This window comes from Stegastes partitus, unplaced genomic scaffold (assembly GCF_000690725.1).
Source record: "Stegastes partitus isolate 25-593 unplaced genomic scaffold, Stegastes_partitus-1.0.2 Scaffold413, whole genome shotgun sequence".
NCBI classification, from domain to species: domain Eukaryota; kingdom Metazoa; phylum Chordata; class Actinopteri; family Pomacentridae; genus Stegastes; species Stegastes partitus.
Window position 1 is genome coordinate 405,977 of NW_007578144.1, and position 17,890 is coordinate 423,866.

At 40.3% G+C, this 17,890-nt stretch overlaps 1 protein-coding gene across 6 annotated transcripts in view; it reads left to right on the forward strand.

The window, feature by feature from the left end:
- The window catches only part of kif13a (kinesin family member 13A), a 55,898-nt gene that overhangs the window by 20,402 nt on the left and 17,606 nt on the right, over nt 1–17,890 (forward strand). For all 6 annotated transcript variants that reach the window (XM_008285698.1, XM_008285697.1, XM_008285699.1 and 3 more), the window contains exons 6-20: nt 2,472–2,652; nt 5,771–5,858; nt 6,449–6,583; nt 6,703–6,815; nt 8,194–8,305; nt 8,431–8,643; nt 8,726–8,836; nt 8,930–9,064; nt 12,475–12,605; nt 12,845–12,931; nt 13,024–13,199; nt 14,692–14,911; nt 16,589–16,751; nt 16,849–16,992; nt 17,080–17,229. In XM_008285698.1, the coding sequence (XP_008283920.1) occupies nt 2,472–2,652; nt 5,771–5,858; nt 6,449–6,583; nt 6,703–6,815; nt 8,194–8,305; nt 8,431–8,643; nt 8,726–8,836; nt 8,930–9,064; nt 12,475–12,605; nt 12,845–12,931; nt 13,024–13,199; nt 14,692–14,911; nt 16,589–16,751; nt 16,849–16,992; nt 17,080–17,229 (2,159 nt within the window). The remainder of the gene's footprint in view (nt 1–2,471; nt 2,653–5,770; nt 5,859–6,448; nt 6,584–6,702; nt 6,816–8,193; nt 8,306–8,430; nt 8,644–8,725; nt 8,837–8,929; nt 9,065–12,474; nt 12,606–12,844; nt 12,932–13,023; nt 13,200–14,691; nt 14,912–16,588; nt 16,752–16,848; nt 16,993–17,079; nt 17,230–17,890) is intronic.

Genomic DNA, 17,890 nt, shown 5'->3' on the forward strand with positions numbered 1-17,890 from the left:
GGTTCAATATAAACCTCCTTGTTAGATATCAGCATGAAACTTCCCCGAGCTGATTACTTCATTTGAGACACTTTGTTGTCTGAAACTTCATGCTCTCTCCCAAATAAATCACCCACATTACACTATTTATTAGCTCCAGGAATTGTACAAACAGGGAGAAGCTATTGTTGTTTTGTTTTTTTTTGACTTTCCATCAGTCCTTGAAATGGGTAAAATGTGGTTCTGTGTAGAAAATTAACTAAATCGAAGCTTGAAATCATGATATTTAATCAAAATCACTGATGCTATGTGTGTCATATAAAATACACGATACATACACATTTGCTCTGAGCAGTTCATGCAAAAACCACAAAAAAAATCTACCAAACTATTAGCTACCAATAGTTGTATTTTTAAAAAAATTCAGGTACTTTTAAAAAAAAATTCAGGTACTTCTCGGCTGAACTGCAGGCAGTGTTTGAACAGAGCACATAAGAGCAAAGTATGGAAACAAATTACACAAAATATTAAGGCATATATAGCATATCGAGCTATTTTTCCAGTATCGCCACTTGAAAAAGCAACTAAATGTATGACATAACTGTAGCTTACTGCGCAAAAGACATTTTTGAATTTTCTAATTTGCATACATTTGTTGAAATCTAAAGTTTGGACAAAGTCAGGTTCAAAATTCTTTTTTAAAATATTAAACTTAAATATTCCATAAATACTGTCAACAGCCAGAAAAATAGCAAAATACTCAAAACTATTTTAGTCACAATTTCAGGAATTACATCTTTCATAAATCAGGCTGTGACTGATGATATTAATGAACACCTCTGTAAGAAATTTGTCTATTTTACTGGTGCTGAAGTTGAGATTTCTGTCTCCGAGCCGTTGAAGATATGAACTGTAACTGAAATCCGCAAATGCAAATAGATGAAGTGTCATGAAATAAACGCCTACATGTTTATTCTGGACGTTTTCTTTCCACTCCCCTAAAAAGAAAGCCCAGAAAGCCTGTAATTAAACTTATAAGGGACTACTGCATAAAAAGACAATGCGTGCCGCATCTTGCCTTAAGCCTCTCCAGTAAGTATATTTACTGGCTGAGTTGTTTCCAGATGTGTCCTTATAAAGCTTAAAAAAAACAGGAAGATTTGCATTTCTGGCCCCACTGATGAATCACTTCATATCCTTCCTGAGTCCAAACTGAATTAACTTCTTTATTTCACGTCCTGTCTTAGAGGGTACACACCTACTTAACGGTTTGAACCCAAGAACACAAATACTTCTCTTATCTTCCAGAGCATCTGATGTAAAAAAAAAAAAAAAGCAGCTCTTTAGTCATGATGGGAACTAGAGGAGCACATTGCATTTGGTTTGGCATTTTAGTTTAATTAAGAACACAAATTTTAAGTGAGTCTCAGCAGCGGTCAATAAATCAGTGCATTTTTGTTAATCCATCGCGTCAGTTTGTCTAAAACTTTGGTTTATGAAAAAACAGAATAAATAAAATTCACGTTAGCTTCGACTTGCGTTTAACCCTCTGAACCACAAAACCTGCTGCTGGGTTTCAAAGGCCTAAAAATCATCCAAATCTCAATGTTTAAGGGTCAAAAATTGGGAAAAAAAACCCAGCAAGAATCAGCAAAATTTCGCTTTTCCTGCAACCATTTCAATAATCACAACAAAAGTTTGGACTTAAAATTGTGATATGTCATAAAAATCATTACGATTTAGTCCTTAAGAAGCCAAAAATAATCTTTTGAAGTAGCTAGATTCTGTGAAACAAAAACATGCTTAAGAGACGGAGACTTGAGCAATAAAATGGCTCAAAAGCACGTATGTATATATACATATATGTATGCATAGAAGCAAATTATTAGCAAGTTGTCGGAAGACACATTCAGCATGGTGAAACATCTTTGTATAGCTGATGTGCAGAGTAGTGTGAAAATGCTTAGTTTGTAGGGGGTGTAAAAGTGCAAATAGTTAAAAACGTACAGCACATAAGGCAAATATAAGTTCTCTTTACTTTTAATCATGGTTGTGCTGTTTCTAATGAGCTGCAAGACTTTATATTGCAGTGAAAAATGAGCCCACAGTGAGTAGAAATGTGACAAGAACAAAGAAACAGCCAGAAACTGTTGGGGTTCAGAGGGTAAATACACATTAGCAAATATTTACGTGCCAAGATAATCAACTAAGGTGATGAAAATGATAACCCCATAAATTAGCATTATGACTTTGAATCTGTTCGCGTTTAGCTCAGAAAGTCAGTGTGGTCTCACGGTTGGTGGATGTTGCAACACGCAGAGAATTTGTTACAACATGATCAGGACGGCCAGTTTTCTCCAGATGGGCTCAGTTAAGATGCTTCTGAAATCACACCATTTGAAGTAGAGGCTGAACTTAAGCTGAATTACCATTAATGTGTAGCAACCTTCTTGGAGTTGATTCACTCATGTGCAACTCTGCTGTGCATCCAGGTTCAGGCAAGTCCTTTTCCATGATGGGCAACGGAGAGCAGCCGGGTTTAATCCCTCGACTCTGCTGCTCGCTGTTCGAGAGGGTCCACAAAGAGTCCAACGAGGCCCATTCGTTTAAGGTGGAGGTGTCCTACATGGAGATCTACAACGAGAAGGTCCGTGACCTGCTGGATCCCAAAGGGTGAGTCAGATGTGTGGTGCACATGTGACTTTTTTCAAGTTCAAGTTCAAAAGGCTTTGTCACTTTAACCACATACAGCTGAACAGTGCACAGAGAAATGACACAGCGTTCCCCAGCTCCAGAGCTAAGGTGCTACAACGATGGTGGTTCAACAATGAACATCTAACAAGCCATATACAGAGCTACATGTGGAGACCCTGGGTTACGGCTGAGACGATGTAAACATTGGACATGTAGTGCAAAGAATGCAGTGCAGAAAAAGATCAAATAAAACAAATTTAAATATGGGAACATGGCAGTGCAGTATAAGGAACATCCATCCATCCATTATCTATACACCACTTAATCCACACTAGGGTCACGGGGGGCTGGAGTCTATCCCAATTGACTCAGGGTGAAGATAGGGGAGTGAAGGCTAGTCTATCACAGACAACCAAGCACACTCACATTCACACCACAGACAATTTAGACTCACCAATTAACCTCAACACGTTTCTGGACTGTGGGAGGAAGCTGGAGAACCCGGAGAGAACCCACGCTGCACGGGGAGAACATGCAAACTCCACGCAGAAAGATCCCAGGTGTTCTCACCGGTACACAAACCGGCAACCTTCAAGCTGCGAGGCAACGATGCTAACCACTGAGCCACCTTGCAGCCCTATAAGGAACATGTGCATAAATATTGAACATAACCGACTTGCATCAGCAAACTGGATTTAATTTTGATTTCGAGGTGGCTGGTTACACAAACTGAGGTGTAAGTGTCCCTGATTCAGCTCCAGTCCATCAGCTCCCACTTTGCACTGGTTTTGCACCTCTGTTTATAGCTCTGTTGTGTCTGGCGGCCTGAACAGGACGACGACGACAGAATGATGTGAGTAGGAAGCCTAAACCAGTCATTTCCTGCAAGAACAGCAGCCAGCGTCGTCCTCTGACACTGCTGCATTCTTCGCCCCTGTGGTCTGATGTGGGTTGGCAGACAGACATGCTGGGAAGGCTGAGCTGTGAATGGGCGAATCTGTTAGCGGAGCTCGGTGCAGGAGAGGGGCTACACTGCACCGCTCTGTCCGCTGCAGATGTCTGAAGATGCAGCCAGACTCGTTTCGATGGAGACTTCCTCCTGCTTATGTGTTGATCTTCACACCTAACTGCCTCTGTGATTCTGAGTAGTAAACATTAGCTGTGGGTGTAGAGTGAAGTGTAAATAGGGTCTCACTATGGCCTGGAAACCAGCCACGATCTGGGCTTTTGCTGCTGTGGGTGCTAGAATACGAGACTGGAAACAGGGAACCTTGTTTCTGCCAACTGTAGTTGTTCAGTGTCTCCAAAGCACTTTTTTAGATTCGTAAAATTGATGTTTTATCAGTCTGTTAAACTGACAGTATTCAGATAGAGGTTCCTTATGTTCCTCACGGGTCTGTTGGACAAACCAGCCGCAACAAAGTGAACCACGATATGATATTTATTCTAAATGTGAAACTGGAAAGTACAGCAAAGGCGTGCAACTTTCTGTCTTTGAAGACATTCATATGGTTTCTGATGCTGCAGGTATTTAATAAACTCAGAAGAAAGACTCCTACAAACAGCCGAAGGCAACAAACTTCGGCTCCTGTTAATGTTCTGTCTTCATGGCAAAGTAAAGTTTTACTTTTTTTTTGACATTTCAGTTTGTATTAGATGTGAAATTGTGGGGAAAAGTGAAAGAGAAATGCTTAAAAACTGTGTTTTGCTCTTTGTAATGTTTATGGACCAGTGTTTGTGCTAAAATGCGGGAAAAGTCTGTCCAAGGTCACACAACTTGAAGCAGTTTTGGGAGTGCCTATCTGCTAATGTGACTGTTTGCTGTGTTAGAAGTGATACAGAAAATATTACAAGGTCAGAACAAGTAAAATAACTGGCTTTTTTATGGAAATGTGAGCATTTAGTCATGAGATAGATGCGTTCAGGTGTTAGATTAACAGCGAGGAGCGCATGTCTGAAAGGATCTCTAAGAAACTTGAAGGGTTAAATGATCTTAAGCATCAAACGAAACACCTGCCTTCATGTCATATTTCTTTTTCCTTATATTTCCAATATTTGGTTTTCATTTTTTTGGCCGTTATTGTATTGGATAAGTGAAGAGAGACAGGAAACTGGGAGCAAAAGCTGACAAAATGAAGGGAATTGAACCTGAGACCCGGTGTTCAGGGAACATGTGACTACAGTAGATGGTGTACACCCTCACGGCTCCACTGTTGGGTTATTTCACAATGTGCATTTCTTTGTAAAAAACTGTAAATCACAATCTGCCTCTGTCTTTATTGAATAAATTCATGCTACTAATAAGTATTGTCTGTTCTCCCAGAGCCCTGATAGACCGACATGTACTTTCACTCGTGCCTAAAAACACCTAAACAATGTTTTTGACTAAATACAGCATGCACATGTGCTGTCATAAAAACCCAGTAGCGCACCCAAAGCTAAACTTTTGTGTTGCCGAAGCAGCCGCCACTTCCTCCAAACCCACAGCCCGTCCTCATGTGGTATTTCATTTTCCTGATTTAATTCAATTTAAATGTTCATGTATGCGTTTAATGAGAGGGATTAGGTTGATACAATTCTGCTTGCTGCTCCAATTCCTTTTGCTGTGCTCTCATGCCAATGTGTTGGAGGATATTTTGCCTTGTTCGAGGAACAGATGGAGACTTGGAGACACTGACAAGGCAGAAAACTTCTAAAGCATTGAATGATGGACTAACACATCGTTAGGTTGTTCTTTTTGTGAGATTTATTTAGTAAAAAACTGAAGAAAAAATGCAAATTTTACGACTGTATTTTAGTTTAGGGTGTCACTCATGAAGAATTTAGTATATATGGGATGTTGTTGCTTGAACTTTCCATTAAACACCAATAGGAGGCTTTTCCAAATTTCCCAAAGAAAAAAAAAAAACACCAAATAAGTCATTTGACATTCTTGAAACCCTGACTCATTCATCCATTCTAATCAAGATTTCAAGGTCTCCCAAAGCTATCAAATCAAATGTGCATAATCAATTGTTTCGGCACATTTGGCCCTGATTCTAAGTTGCTTGTCGTCTTCTCTTTCTTTTACTAATCGTTTTGTTTTCTCTGTTTTAAGGAGCCGACAGTCCCTGAAAGTCCGGGAACACAAAGTGCTGGGTCCATACGTGGATGGTCTGTCTCAGCTGGCTGTGACCAGCTTCGAGGTGTGTCTTTTATTCTTCAGTCATCACGCTGCGATCGGAAACAAGACTGAATCCACCCTGAGTACACTCCAAAGGACTTCATATTTTACACACACACATAGAGATGATTTGCATCATTTAAGAGGGGGAAAAAAATCCTTTTTATCACATCCCCACTTGTCAAGCCACTGATTTACATTCGGAACAACCATTTAGGTTAAAATCCTCCCAAGTGCAGAAACTCTAATGACACATATTCCTGATGTGGGCTGCAGTCATGGGGTTTCATGCAGTTTATATGCCAAGGCTTGGCAGAGCCTTCCTTAATTAAGTTTAAAACATCTCCGCCCTGTTCCTCTGCGCTCGGCTCTGCTTCTGCCTGATATTAGTCCAGTGGATTTCCCACAGCCTTGGCCCGCTGCCTGTTGTGACCCAGCTAAATCACATGGCTCGCAGCCATGTGTGAATACCTCCCTGCTTTACTGTAATCATAAACGATCATTTGCAAGCTTCGCCTAAATCCAATGAAGACCAACAAAAACATGTTTAAGCGCAACAGTAACGAATGGCGCTGCTTCCTCCTCCGCTGACCTTTGTCTTTATCTTCGTAGGACATCGAGGTGCTGATGTCGGAGGGGAACAAATCTCGCACAGTTGCAGCCACAAACATGAACGAGGAGAGCAGCCGGTCACATGCCGTCTTCAGCATCATCGTCACGCAGACGCTCTACGATCTGCAGTCTGGAGTCAGGCTTTTCTCTTATTTGTTTTTGTATTTCACACATATTTACAAAGAGTTTTTTTTCTTGATGAACCACGCTTTTTTCTTAAATTAATTTATCTCGACTGTTGTGATTGTGAACAGAATTCAGGGGAGAAAGTGAGCAAGATGAGTCTGGTTGACCTGGCTGGAAGTGAACGGGTGTCCAAGACCGGAGCTGCTGGAGAGAGACTCAAAGAGGGCAGCAATATAAACAAGTCAGTATTTATTTTAAGTGTAAAAAGTTTACAACAGAAGTAAGAACACCTCTTAAATGTGGAATGGTTCAAAATTGCTCTCAGATGTATGTCGCTTTGGAGAAAAGCGTAAATGTAATTGTAGAATTGTAGAAAATGTAATTACTGTAAAGTAATTGCATTATATCCAAGTATTTCCTCTTATGAACATTAAAAACGAATACTTAAGAAAGATTATGTTGACAATACAGGCCCCAAAATAGAAAATCAATGCAACAAAAGCAGATACATATGTGATCAATAAAACAAAATTGAGAACAAATGTGATTTTTAGTCAGACTAACTGTATGAACCAGGATATAAAATGCCCTGTGAACACCAGAACTTTCTCAGCTGTATGTGGTGTGTATATCATGTCTGCATCATGGCTCCACGTGGAAAAATATTGCCCGAGGAACAGAAAAATCTGATGGTGAGCCACTGGATAATGTTGCAAAACGATAAAGAAAGAGCAGCGACTGACTGAAAATCAGTGGAAACCCAGCTGCAGCAATAATTGGGAGGAGCTTTTCCAGCTTCGAATCTGTGGACTACGGCTGTCTGCACATCTGCATCATGGTTCCACCTAGAAAATGATTGTGAAGCCTGAGAAAGACGGACAAAAATGCTGGAAGATTGATGATCAACTACAAATCTATGGAAACACAGTTGCATCAGTAATCAGGAGGTACACAACGAGCCATAGTACCGCTGAGAGCTGCCGTCCTTCTAAAATGATGCCACGTACAGTGCACTACTTTCACAATCCATCTCTGAAAAACACACTGCCAACTGCCCCAGATTTGGCACAGTGATGGAAATCGGTGTTTCTGTGATGGCTCAGTATGACAGATATTGTAGAAAGCAACCTCTATGGACGATATATCAGGAACAAGCCCTTGCTTGCTCTGCGGCAAATAACTGCAAGATTAAACTTTGCTAAAGCACATGAAAAGAAGCCTGATGAGTAATGGGAGCACATTCACTGGTTGGATGAGACCAAGATAAGTTTGTTCAGCTCAAGTGGAGTCCCAATTTGTTTGATGTCAACCAGGACCACCACAATGAATGCATAGTTCTCACAGTGAAGCACACAGGAGGGAGTGTGATGATACTGTGTGAGTGCAAAAGGAGTTGTATTTATAGATAGTACTGTGAATGCCTGCAGATATGCTATACAAACTTTTGTCATATTGTTCTTTTCATATGTGGCCTGTATTTTTAATATAGTAAATCTAAACTGGTGGTTTAGATTTCCTTCTGTTGAAAACTGAATTTGAAAGTTGTGTTATTATGTGAAGTCAAATTATTCAACATGTCAACTCAGATCGCCTTCAAATGTATTTTTATGTGCTTTTAGGTCTCTCACCACATTAGGCTGTGTGATTTCTGCTCTGGCTGATCAGTCTGCAGGAAAGGGGAAGGCCAAGTTTGTGCCTTACAGAGACTCGGTCCTCACCTGGCTGCTGAAGGTTTGACCCATAAATTACATGTTTTTATGGTGGTTACAGCATAATGTCGTAGGTGGGCTGAAATATGGCACCATAAGTACATTTTCGCAGCTCTGCTCTCTTGTAATATGATTTCTTGCCTTCAGGACAACCTCGGCGGAAACAGCAAGACAGCCATGATAGCCACAGTGAGCCCAGCCGCTGACAACTACGAGGAGACTTTGTCCACGCTTCGCTACGCCGACAGGGCCAAGAGAATCGTCAACCACGCCGTGGTGAACGAAGACCCCAACGCTCGCATCATCAGGGAGCTCAGGGAAGAGGTGGAGAAGCTCAAAGTTCAGCTCTCTCAGGCCGAGGTGAGTAGAAAGGTGGACAACTGACGAATTTTGAATTAATTAATGCCGGATTCACCACCGATCACGTGATTTCCACTGTCAGTCCATGAAGGCTCCTGAGCTGAAGGAGAAACTGCACGAATCCGAGAAACTCATTCAGGAGATGACCGTCACCTGGGAGGAGAAGCTAAGAAAGACAGAGGAGATTGCAACGGTACGCACATCAGTCCTAAAACCTCTAAAACCTCAACTCTAAATCAGCAGATTTATATTTACACAGCTGCACTGTTGTCATGTGTGTTTACAGGAGCGGCAGAAGCAGTTGGAGAGCATGGGCATCTCCCTGGAAACCTCTGGGATTAAAGTGGGCGAAGACAAGTGTTTCCTGGTCAATCTGAATGCTGATCCTGCCCTAAACGAGCTACTGGTTTACTACCTAAAGGTAATATCGTTTTTACAATGTTGTAAGGCAGTTTGTTTTTTGTTTTTTTCTGCAAGTACAGTCCCTCTGGTGCTGATAGCCTTTCCTGTCTGCCTCTTTAGCTTTACCACCAACATAATAGGATCGATACTACTCAGTAATTTGTGTGCTTATTGCAAGTACAACATAAGCATTTAACTTTTATAGTGCATATTTACGAGTCTAGATGTGGTATTTATGCATCAGTTTAATCACATAACCTGCACCTGTCCAGCAGTTTACCTTGAATTTCAACTTAGAAGAATGCAGAACTGCTGATCCAGATATGCAAAAAGCTTGTTTATTTAAATTGCTGTAAGTTATTGGATCCTGAAGAAACTTTCATCCTGCCTGTACTACTGTGTATGTACAGCAAAATGACAATAAACTTGATTTGGTTTGATAGAAGAGATAATATATTATCCATACTATACTGTAGTATCAGTATTTTGGATGATTAACCCTATAAACCCCACTCAAGTGTATTTTGGGCAGTATTATACAGCTATAATGTCATAAATCAGAACAAGAAAAAAGAAAATTTACATTTTTTGAGTCTTTGATTTTGCAAAAATTAAAAAAAACCTTGGAATAAACGTCTTTTTTTTCAGTAGGTGATAACAATAAAACTGTTGGTTCTACAAGCTATAGATATTAACTATTTACATTTGTACATTCTCTGCTAGCGAGATGTATTTCACACTACTCTGCTCATCAGGAAAGATGTTTCACCATACTGAATGTATCTTCCAACAACTTGCTCCTCTGTTTACTGTGATTAGGCTGTGCTGTGTTTATTTTACTGCTCAGATATGTTTTATTTGGCTCTCAGTCTCTAATTTGTTGTCATACTTGCCACCCATACACTCTGTGTAAACACAGCCTGCAGTTCAGCCAAATAGTCCCTGAATTCTTGTCATGCTGCTGTTAGTTGCAGCTCAATCAGTCATGTCTTGATGGTTGTGCCATGATGCTCAGAATTCTTGTGCAAATGGTTTAGTTTTGGTAATTTTTTAGAAATGAGACATGTAGAAGAAAGTGCTTTTGAGAAAATATCACTGTTTTAACCTTAGATTTGGCCTATAGGTGTCATGATGAGTAGTTTATGGACTGTAGGAAAGTTGAACATCTGGCAAGTCTTCTGTTTCTGGCTCTGAGAAATAGTAGAATTTTGGCTATTTCTTATTTATTTATTTAGAAAGAAAACATGGCTTGTAAACCCGCCTTTGGATTTTGAGGTTGACAGGGTTAATATCTATGAGTCTGAACTGTGCACAGCCACTTAATATGCTCGAGAGATTAGCTGTCATGTTGTCTAATTTTATACCAAGTCTTTTAGTGTGTTGCATTTGGACTTGGAGCAACCAAAGCTGACACAGATACACTGACATTAGAGGCATGAATCCTTCTAAGATTACTCAAATCTTTATTTTATGTTTAAACCATGTGGCAGCTGTGGCTCAGGTTGTGGAGCGGGTTCTCCACTAACTGCCAGGTTGGCTGTTTGATCTCCAGCCCCTCCAGTTACCAAAGCATGCCTTTGTTAGACACTGAACCCCCAAATTGTTGTAGATACAGTGGTTTACGTCATCCATATACACTGTAAAAATAGCTCTTTTTTTCTAACTGGTCTCTTTCCTTCTTACATATGAAAGATCTTCTGGTAACATGTCCGACGCTGATGGTGACAAATGCTGCAATTTTTTTGTCTAAAGTCACTGCCAAAGCCCTAAACATCCCATAATAGCTTTAGGCTGGCACAGAAGCCAAAAAGCTCTGTTTATAACCTTCAGTTATTAGTTTCCACTAAAAGCCAGTTAGTCACTCAGTGGCTCAGTGGTCTGACAGTATGTTGTTAAACACTGATTATCTCTGTGCTATTTACACTATAAAAATATCCCTTAAAACAACAGAGGCTACAAGAGGGCCAGAAAAATCTGTTAATAAACAGTGGAATACTGTGACATTCAAAATTTGTGAAAGTAACAGCAAATATCTGTAAAATAATGATATTTTTAGCACATTTAAATACAGTTCAACCATGTAATTTTATGGTCAGATGTGCTAAAATAACTAATATTTGTCGAAATATAGATTTTTTTTAATGTGGGCAATATGTACAGTTTCTACTTGAGGGAGGGTTTGCAGTCATCATGTAAATTCAAACTTTTTTTCTGTGATTTTACTAGATTTTATCTCTAAGTGTTTAAAATTAACAGGTCAAAACACAATGTACCACTTTTCCGTTTTTAATATGCATCATTTTTATTTCAAATAATGGCAAATATCTGCAAAATCATTATAGCATAGTTAAAAAACTATTATGTGTATGGTATAGTATATAACACATTTTGAATTATACAAATACAGATCTGTGATGTGGAACTTATTTGCAGTTTAAATAGATTTTTTTTCTGAGATTTTACTGGCAAACTACTAGCAAACAACTTCCACTTTTTCAGTCGTTACTGGACATAATTTTTATCCCAAATAATGGCAAATATCTGTAAAATAATTATACTTTGCTGACTTAAAGTTAAAAAACTTTTGCGACCATATTTTTTTAAAAAAAACAAAAAGATGATCTAGTTGTTAAAATGTAGATTTTTGATGTTGATGTTGGTTATTTACAGTTTGGGCCTGTGTGTGTTTTTGTGGTAAACATGTAAATAAATACTTTTCCTTTATGTTTTTTGTTAAAGTAATATCTGTAATTTACCTAAACAAGAAAAATCTGTAACGCAACAACAAATTAATCCAAAACTTAAAGTTGAAAATCATATTAAAAAGCACTTTGACTGAGGCCCTTCAAACACACATATAATCCAGATGACTGTGTTTCTACATTATTGTAAAGTCTCGACCTGACTGTGTGAAATGCCCTGAGGTGACTTATGCTGTGAACTGGCACATCAGGAAGAGTTGAAGAGAGGATTCCAGTGAGGTCTGGACTTTGAAGTAAAACAACCACCCATCTAGCTGGACCTGTAAGAGCAGAGGCATGTGAGAAAGCAGCCTGCGCGGCTTACAGAACAACAGGCCTTTGTCTGGCTCCTGCCGGCCAGCCTGGCATATCAGTGTGGAATGACTATGGTTATGTGAAATGGGTTAGCTCGCTGCAGGGAAGGACATCCTCTCGAAGCTGGGATGTTTGTTTAACAACGCCCCCTCCGCACACAAGCTTTTTCACTTTGGCTTAATTTTACTTCAGGTTTTCCTGAAATTGAAGAGTTGTTGCGTGTTAAGTTTTTGCAAAATGGGGGAAAGAAATAAAAAGTTGCAGGTTTTAGGGGTTATGACTAAAAAAAAATGTGTGAATAAAAAGGCCGGATGTAATTAGATTCAGGTCTGTCCTTGTGGTTTTCTTTAATACGTCCTCCACCTGTGCGCAGGAGCACACGCGTGTGGGTGCAGACACGTCTCAGGACATCCAGCTCTTTGGGATCGGGATCCAGCCGGAACACTGCGTCCTGGAGCTGTGCCCGGACGGTGACGTCACCCTGATGCCCGTCGGGAACGCCAGGTGAGCTACTGTACAAATACTCCCGACATGCTCCCCGTCTGCCTCCCTGTTGTCTCTCCTCCATGCATGACTGGACCTCAGACTTTCACATGACCTCACTGTGCAGGAATCCTATGATCTGAGCTCCTCGCTTTGATATCAGAGCCACGTCTCCCTCCCACTTCAAACAGACTGTCTCTCCTCAATTAGTCAGTTTTTAAAGCTTAAGACTTTCATTGATGTTTTTTTTTTTTCTGCAGAACCTGTGTGAACGGCACAATGATCGACTCCCTGGTACACTTGTGGCATGGAGATCGCATCTTATGGGGAAACAATCACTTCTTCAGGTATGAGCCTCTTGCTTGTGCTTGTGTTGCCAGATTTGAGCATGTTTAAGAAGTTAAAAAGTCACTGATTTGACCTCATGTTGCTCCGTAAGGATCAATCTGCCTAAACGCAAGCGGCGGGACCGCTTGAAGGAGCTGGAGAGAGCTTCTCCCAGAGAGAGCTTCGTCGAGGCAGATGTGGAGACGGCCAGCGAGGCCTCTTCGGAGCAGGACTACAGCTACGAGTTCGCCCAGATGGAGGTCATAATGAAGACTCTTGGAAACAATGGTATGAATCTGAATAATCTGCCTCCTCCAATCTACATGAAGCTTTAGGCGTCCAGGCCACAGCAGTTCATATTCCAGTTAGGCTTCTGAATCACCATCACCTTTGACTGCACAATAACATATTTTAGAAATACCATTTCTCTAAAACAATACTGTCCTTATCCTTTTACATATAGAACAAAAACAAGCCAGATCTTTTGAATTTATTGCTGGATGTAATGAATATGATGTATGAAACAAAGAAAAGAACCAAAACTCACAAGCGGGATTAAAAATGCGTCATCTTTGTTTTTTTAAATCACCAAAATTACATAATTTATCAGAGTCAGAAACTGTCAAAACAGAAAAAGTCAACAAATTGTCAAATCTCCATAAGTCCTTGAACTAATCATGTGTGATGCAAACGTTCAATCGGAAAACTAAACCAAATCTACCAAAACTAAGCTCAAAATCATCAGATTTTATCTAAATCAATGTGTTACTCGTGTGTCTTTTAAATTTTACAAAAAATACACAGTTTATATGAACCAGATTCTGTAAAAACCTAAAAATTCCAGGTTCTTCAGTGTAACTGTGAAGCCGTTTGTAATTCTGCTGGGACTAACAGTCACATCACAAAAATTCTGACACTTCATGGCTGAACTGCAGGCTATGTCATGTTTACACAGAGCATATAGGAGGCAAGTATAGAAAACAAATTCAGAATATAAATAGTAAAATATCTAGAGTTAGTAGAGTCAAATCTTTTCCCCAGTGTTGGTAACACATGTGGGCGCTTAGAAAAATGATGAAGATTTTAGGTTCTTTCAATAAGTAATCAAAGAAATCCAACCTTCTGAACCCTAAATCCCACGAGCAGATTTAAAATGTACAAAATCTGTCAACGTTAGAAACTGTCACAACGGAAAAATTTACCAAATGTTTCAACTTTCCAACAGTCCTTGAACTGCACATGTGTGATATATGGTTCTGTTAGAAAAAAATAACCAAATCTGAGCTTTATTGTGAGATTTCAGCAAAATCACTTAGTTGTACATGTCTTGTTTAAATAAGAACCCACTTGCCCAACAGACACTGTAACACCTGTAGACACATGTAGAAAAATGCTGTATGGATTGATTGTAGATATTTTTAACTTCTGCAAAATATACAATTAAAGAAGTCCAGTTTGCATTTTTAAAATGATTAACGACAATATATCTTTGCCACACTACACTGAAGACATTTTTAAGTTCTCTGTACTTCTAGTCATGGTTGTGCTGTTTCCATAGAGGTGCAGGACTTTATAGTGCAGTGAAAATTTTTTTTAAAAATGCCCAGAACCTGCTGAGGGCACAGAGAGACATTAGTGAATTACAAATATTAATTGTAAAATAAATAAATGCAGGCTTCGAAGCAGTTGTTTTGTGTCTTAGCTGAAACAGCTTCCATTTACTCTACAGTTAAGAAACTGTGTACGGCCTGTAAAATGTGCCGTTTCCCCACATGTGTAGACCCCATGCAGAACGTGGTCCAGGTGCTGGAGAAGCAGTACCTGGAGGAGAAGCGAACGGCTCTGGAGGAGCAGAGGATGATGTATGAACGGGAGCTGGAGTCACTACGGCAACAGCTGTCTCCGGAGAAAACGCCGCAGCATCACCGCAGCAGCAGCGAGCGCCTCACGTTCCCGATGCACACGCCGCACAGCAAGCTGAGGCTGTGGACGGAGGAGCGGTGAGTGGAGTCCACGCACACACAGATATACACAACTCCAGTGTGCAGTTTGTTCCACGTTTGTGAAAAATAGCAGAAGGAGCCAAATCTGATATGCAGAACTCGCATGAGAAGTAACGCTGGTGAATGTGAGTTCCTATGGATGCAGAATGATGTCTGGACACTAGACGATTGCATTCACATCTGAGTTGAAATTGTGTACCTGTGGCCAACTGTTTGAGCATTTAACAGCTAGACTGATATGCATTGCAGATATCTGTAATTCAATTCTTCCTGGTGCAAAAGGTCACTGCAGACCGCCACAATGACATTCTTCCAGGACAAATGACTTGTGCATGAGGTTTCTTATTACAGATACCTACTATTCACATTGCAGATATTTGCATTTGTACTTTGACGAGTTTTAATTCCAGGTTTATATGTATTCACAGTTTATTTCTGACTAGTCGGAATTCCAGTTTAAGTTGTCTTTAATTCCCCTCAATAACATTTCTGCTTAATGTTTTTTTAACGTCTTCAGTTAAGTTGTAGATAGGTTGAACTGGAATTGTGTCTTGTTAAAATGTCATTACAGATATCTTGAATTAGACTTTTGCTCTCACAGTGAAATGGCGTTGCAGATGTCTGTAGTTACGTCAGAAACAAGTGTGAAGCACATGATCTCCCTGCAGCCAGGCTGAGAACTCTACATTCTTCACAACTGGACACAGTGTTCTGAGTCCATTTAGACTCCCTCATAGGTCCACAAACGCGTTTACAATACGCAGTTGAAATTTACAGCATATTGTAAACTTCAACAGCAAGTCTCTAATGAACGAAGCTCTCAGTCTCCACAAACTCAACGGCGATGAGCTCTTTTCTATTTCATCATCTTATCCACCACAGTAGACACAGCTACTGCTGCTAGAACTGTTGAAACTCTTCGCTGGACTGATATCCAATGTGAAGCCTCGCATTAGTATTGGCTTGCACAACAGTTGGCACCAGTCATTATGGTATTTGTGATATCTGCTGCTATTATTCTGCCTTGTCCAAACTGAGATGTGTAGCTGTGGTTTCAACTGCTCGGAATGATGTTTTCCAACTGGATGTTGTGTAATTACAACTATTGAAAATGACGTTATTTCTTGTTTTAATTTTGGATTGTCAGACTCAGTTATTAAATATCAAAACGTCTCGGCTTAGCGCGCCTACATGCATGATTTTTTTTTAGCATCACAGCTACTTTGGAAGCCACTGCTGGTCCAGTTGGAGGCAGCATTGCACATACATTGAGATGCAGGAGACGTTGTGTGTTGAATAAAACAGTATTTGCATGTGTTACATAGTGAATTCCTTTTTTTTTGGGCTGCACTGGGCGATGTTTATGCCTTTCTATCATAGCGACTGTGAGAGAAACAGGATGTGGGGAAACATAGCAGGGGGATGACATGCAGCAACTGGTCCTCAGTTGGGAATTGAACCAGGGACTTGCTTTTTGGGGGGATTTTGGCCCATGTGGTATGAGCACAAACCACAAGTTATTTAATATTTTGGGGAAAAAAATGGAACAATTTGTTATTCAAAGTATATCTATCAGTCTTTTAGCATGTATTGAAGGGATGCATCTAAAAAGATGAGGGGTCTTCACCTTTACCAATGATCGATGTCTCTGTTGTGCTGTGTGTGGTTCGACAGGGACGAGCTTTTTCGTCAGAGTCTCTCTCGGCTCAGAGAGCAGGTCGTCAAAGCCAACACTTTGGTGCGAGAGGCCAACTTCCTGGCAGAGGAGATGAGCAAACTTACCGACTATCAGGTCACGCTTCAGATTCCTGCAGCCAACCTCAGCGCCAATCGCAAGGTCAGACCTCTGAACCCCGAAGCAGCAGCAGCACACTTATTAAAAAGAATGTCTTTAGCAGAACTATATATCAACGCGTGTCTCCGTTCTTATGTAGCGTGGAGCAATAGTGAGCGAGCCGGCCATTCAGGTGAGGAGGAAAGGGAAGGGGACGCAGGTGTGGACCATCGAGAAGCTGGAGAACAAGCTGGTGGACATGAGAGACCACTACAGAGACTGGAAGGAAGGCACAGAGGAAACGGTGAGAAAACAGAGGACCGGTTAGACACAAAAGATTAATAACAGAGGGAAAAATGTGTTATTAAGCGTGTTTCTTGGCCTTTTCCAGTGTAACAAAGCAAACAGTAAGCAGTGCGATCCGTTCTATGAGGCGCAGGAGAACCACAACCTGATAGGAGTGGCCAACATTTTTCTAGAGTGCCTTTTCCATGATGTCAAACTGCAGTACGCTGTGCCCATCATCAGCCAGCAGGGAGAGGTAAGAGGGCTCCAACATAATACAAACATTAGGTCATTAGTGGGAAACTATTACAGATTAATCACAAGTTTATTTATTTTTTTACATAAACTGATAACACCGTAATACTTTCTGCAAAAGTTGAGAGTGCAGTCTTACAAAATAGGACCTCCTAACATTTCCGTCTCACTTTCAACTACTTCAAGTTGTGTGACTTGATGTAGGGACTTGATCCACTTTCCAGCATTAATTTTGCTCTATGATTTCACATCTATTACAAACTGAAATGTTCATAATAAATAATCATTACTGTAATGAAGAGAGAGTCTTTAACAGACTGAGGAGATTCGCCAATTCAGAATGCAGTCCTGGTTTTGATGAACCGTTAACAGGAGCTGACGTTTAGTTTGTTGCTTCCAGCTGTTTGTAGGAATCTTTCCTCTGAGTTTATTAAATACCTGCAGCATCAGACAGCAGCAGGATCCACGTGAGCGCATCCAAAGAGAGAGAGATAGTTGCTTGCATTTAACAGGGATAACTTCATTAAGGACTTACAATTGTAAATTATCCATAACGTGGAGACAGGATGGATCAGGATCTAACAGCAGGTCACACTTTAAACTTTTCGGCACCTCAGACAGGTGAGCTGTGAAAATAAAGTCACGGTTAATCAGCTGAAGTC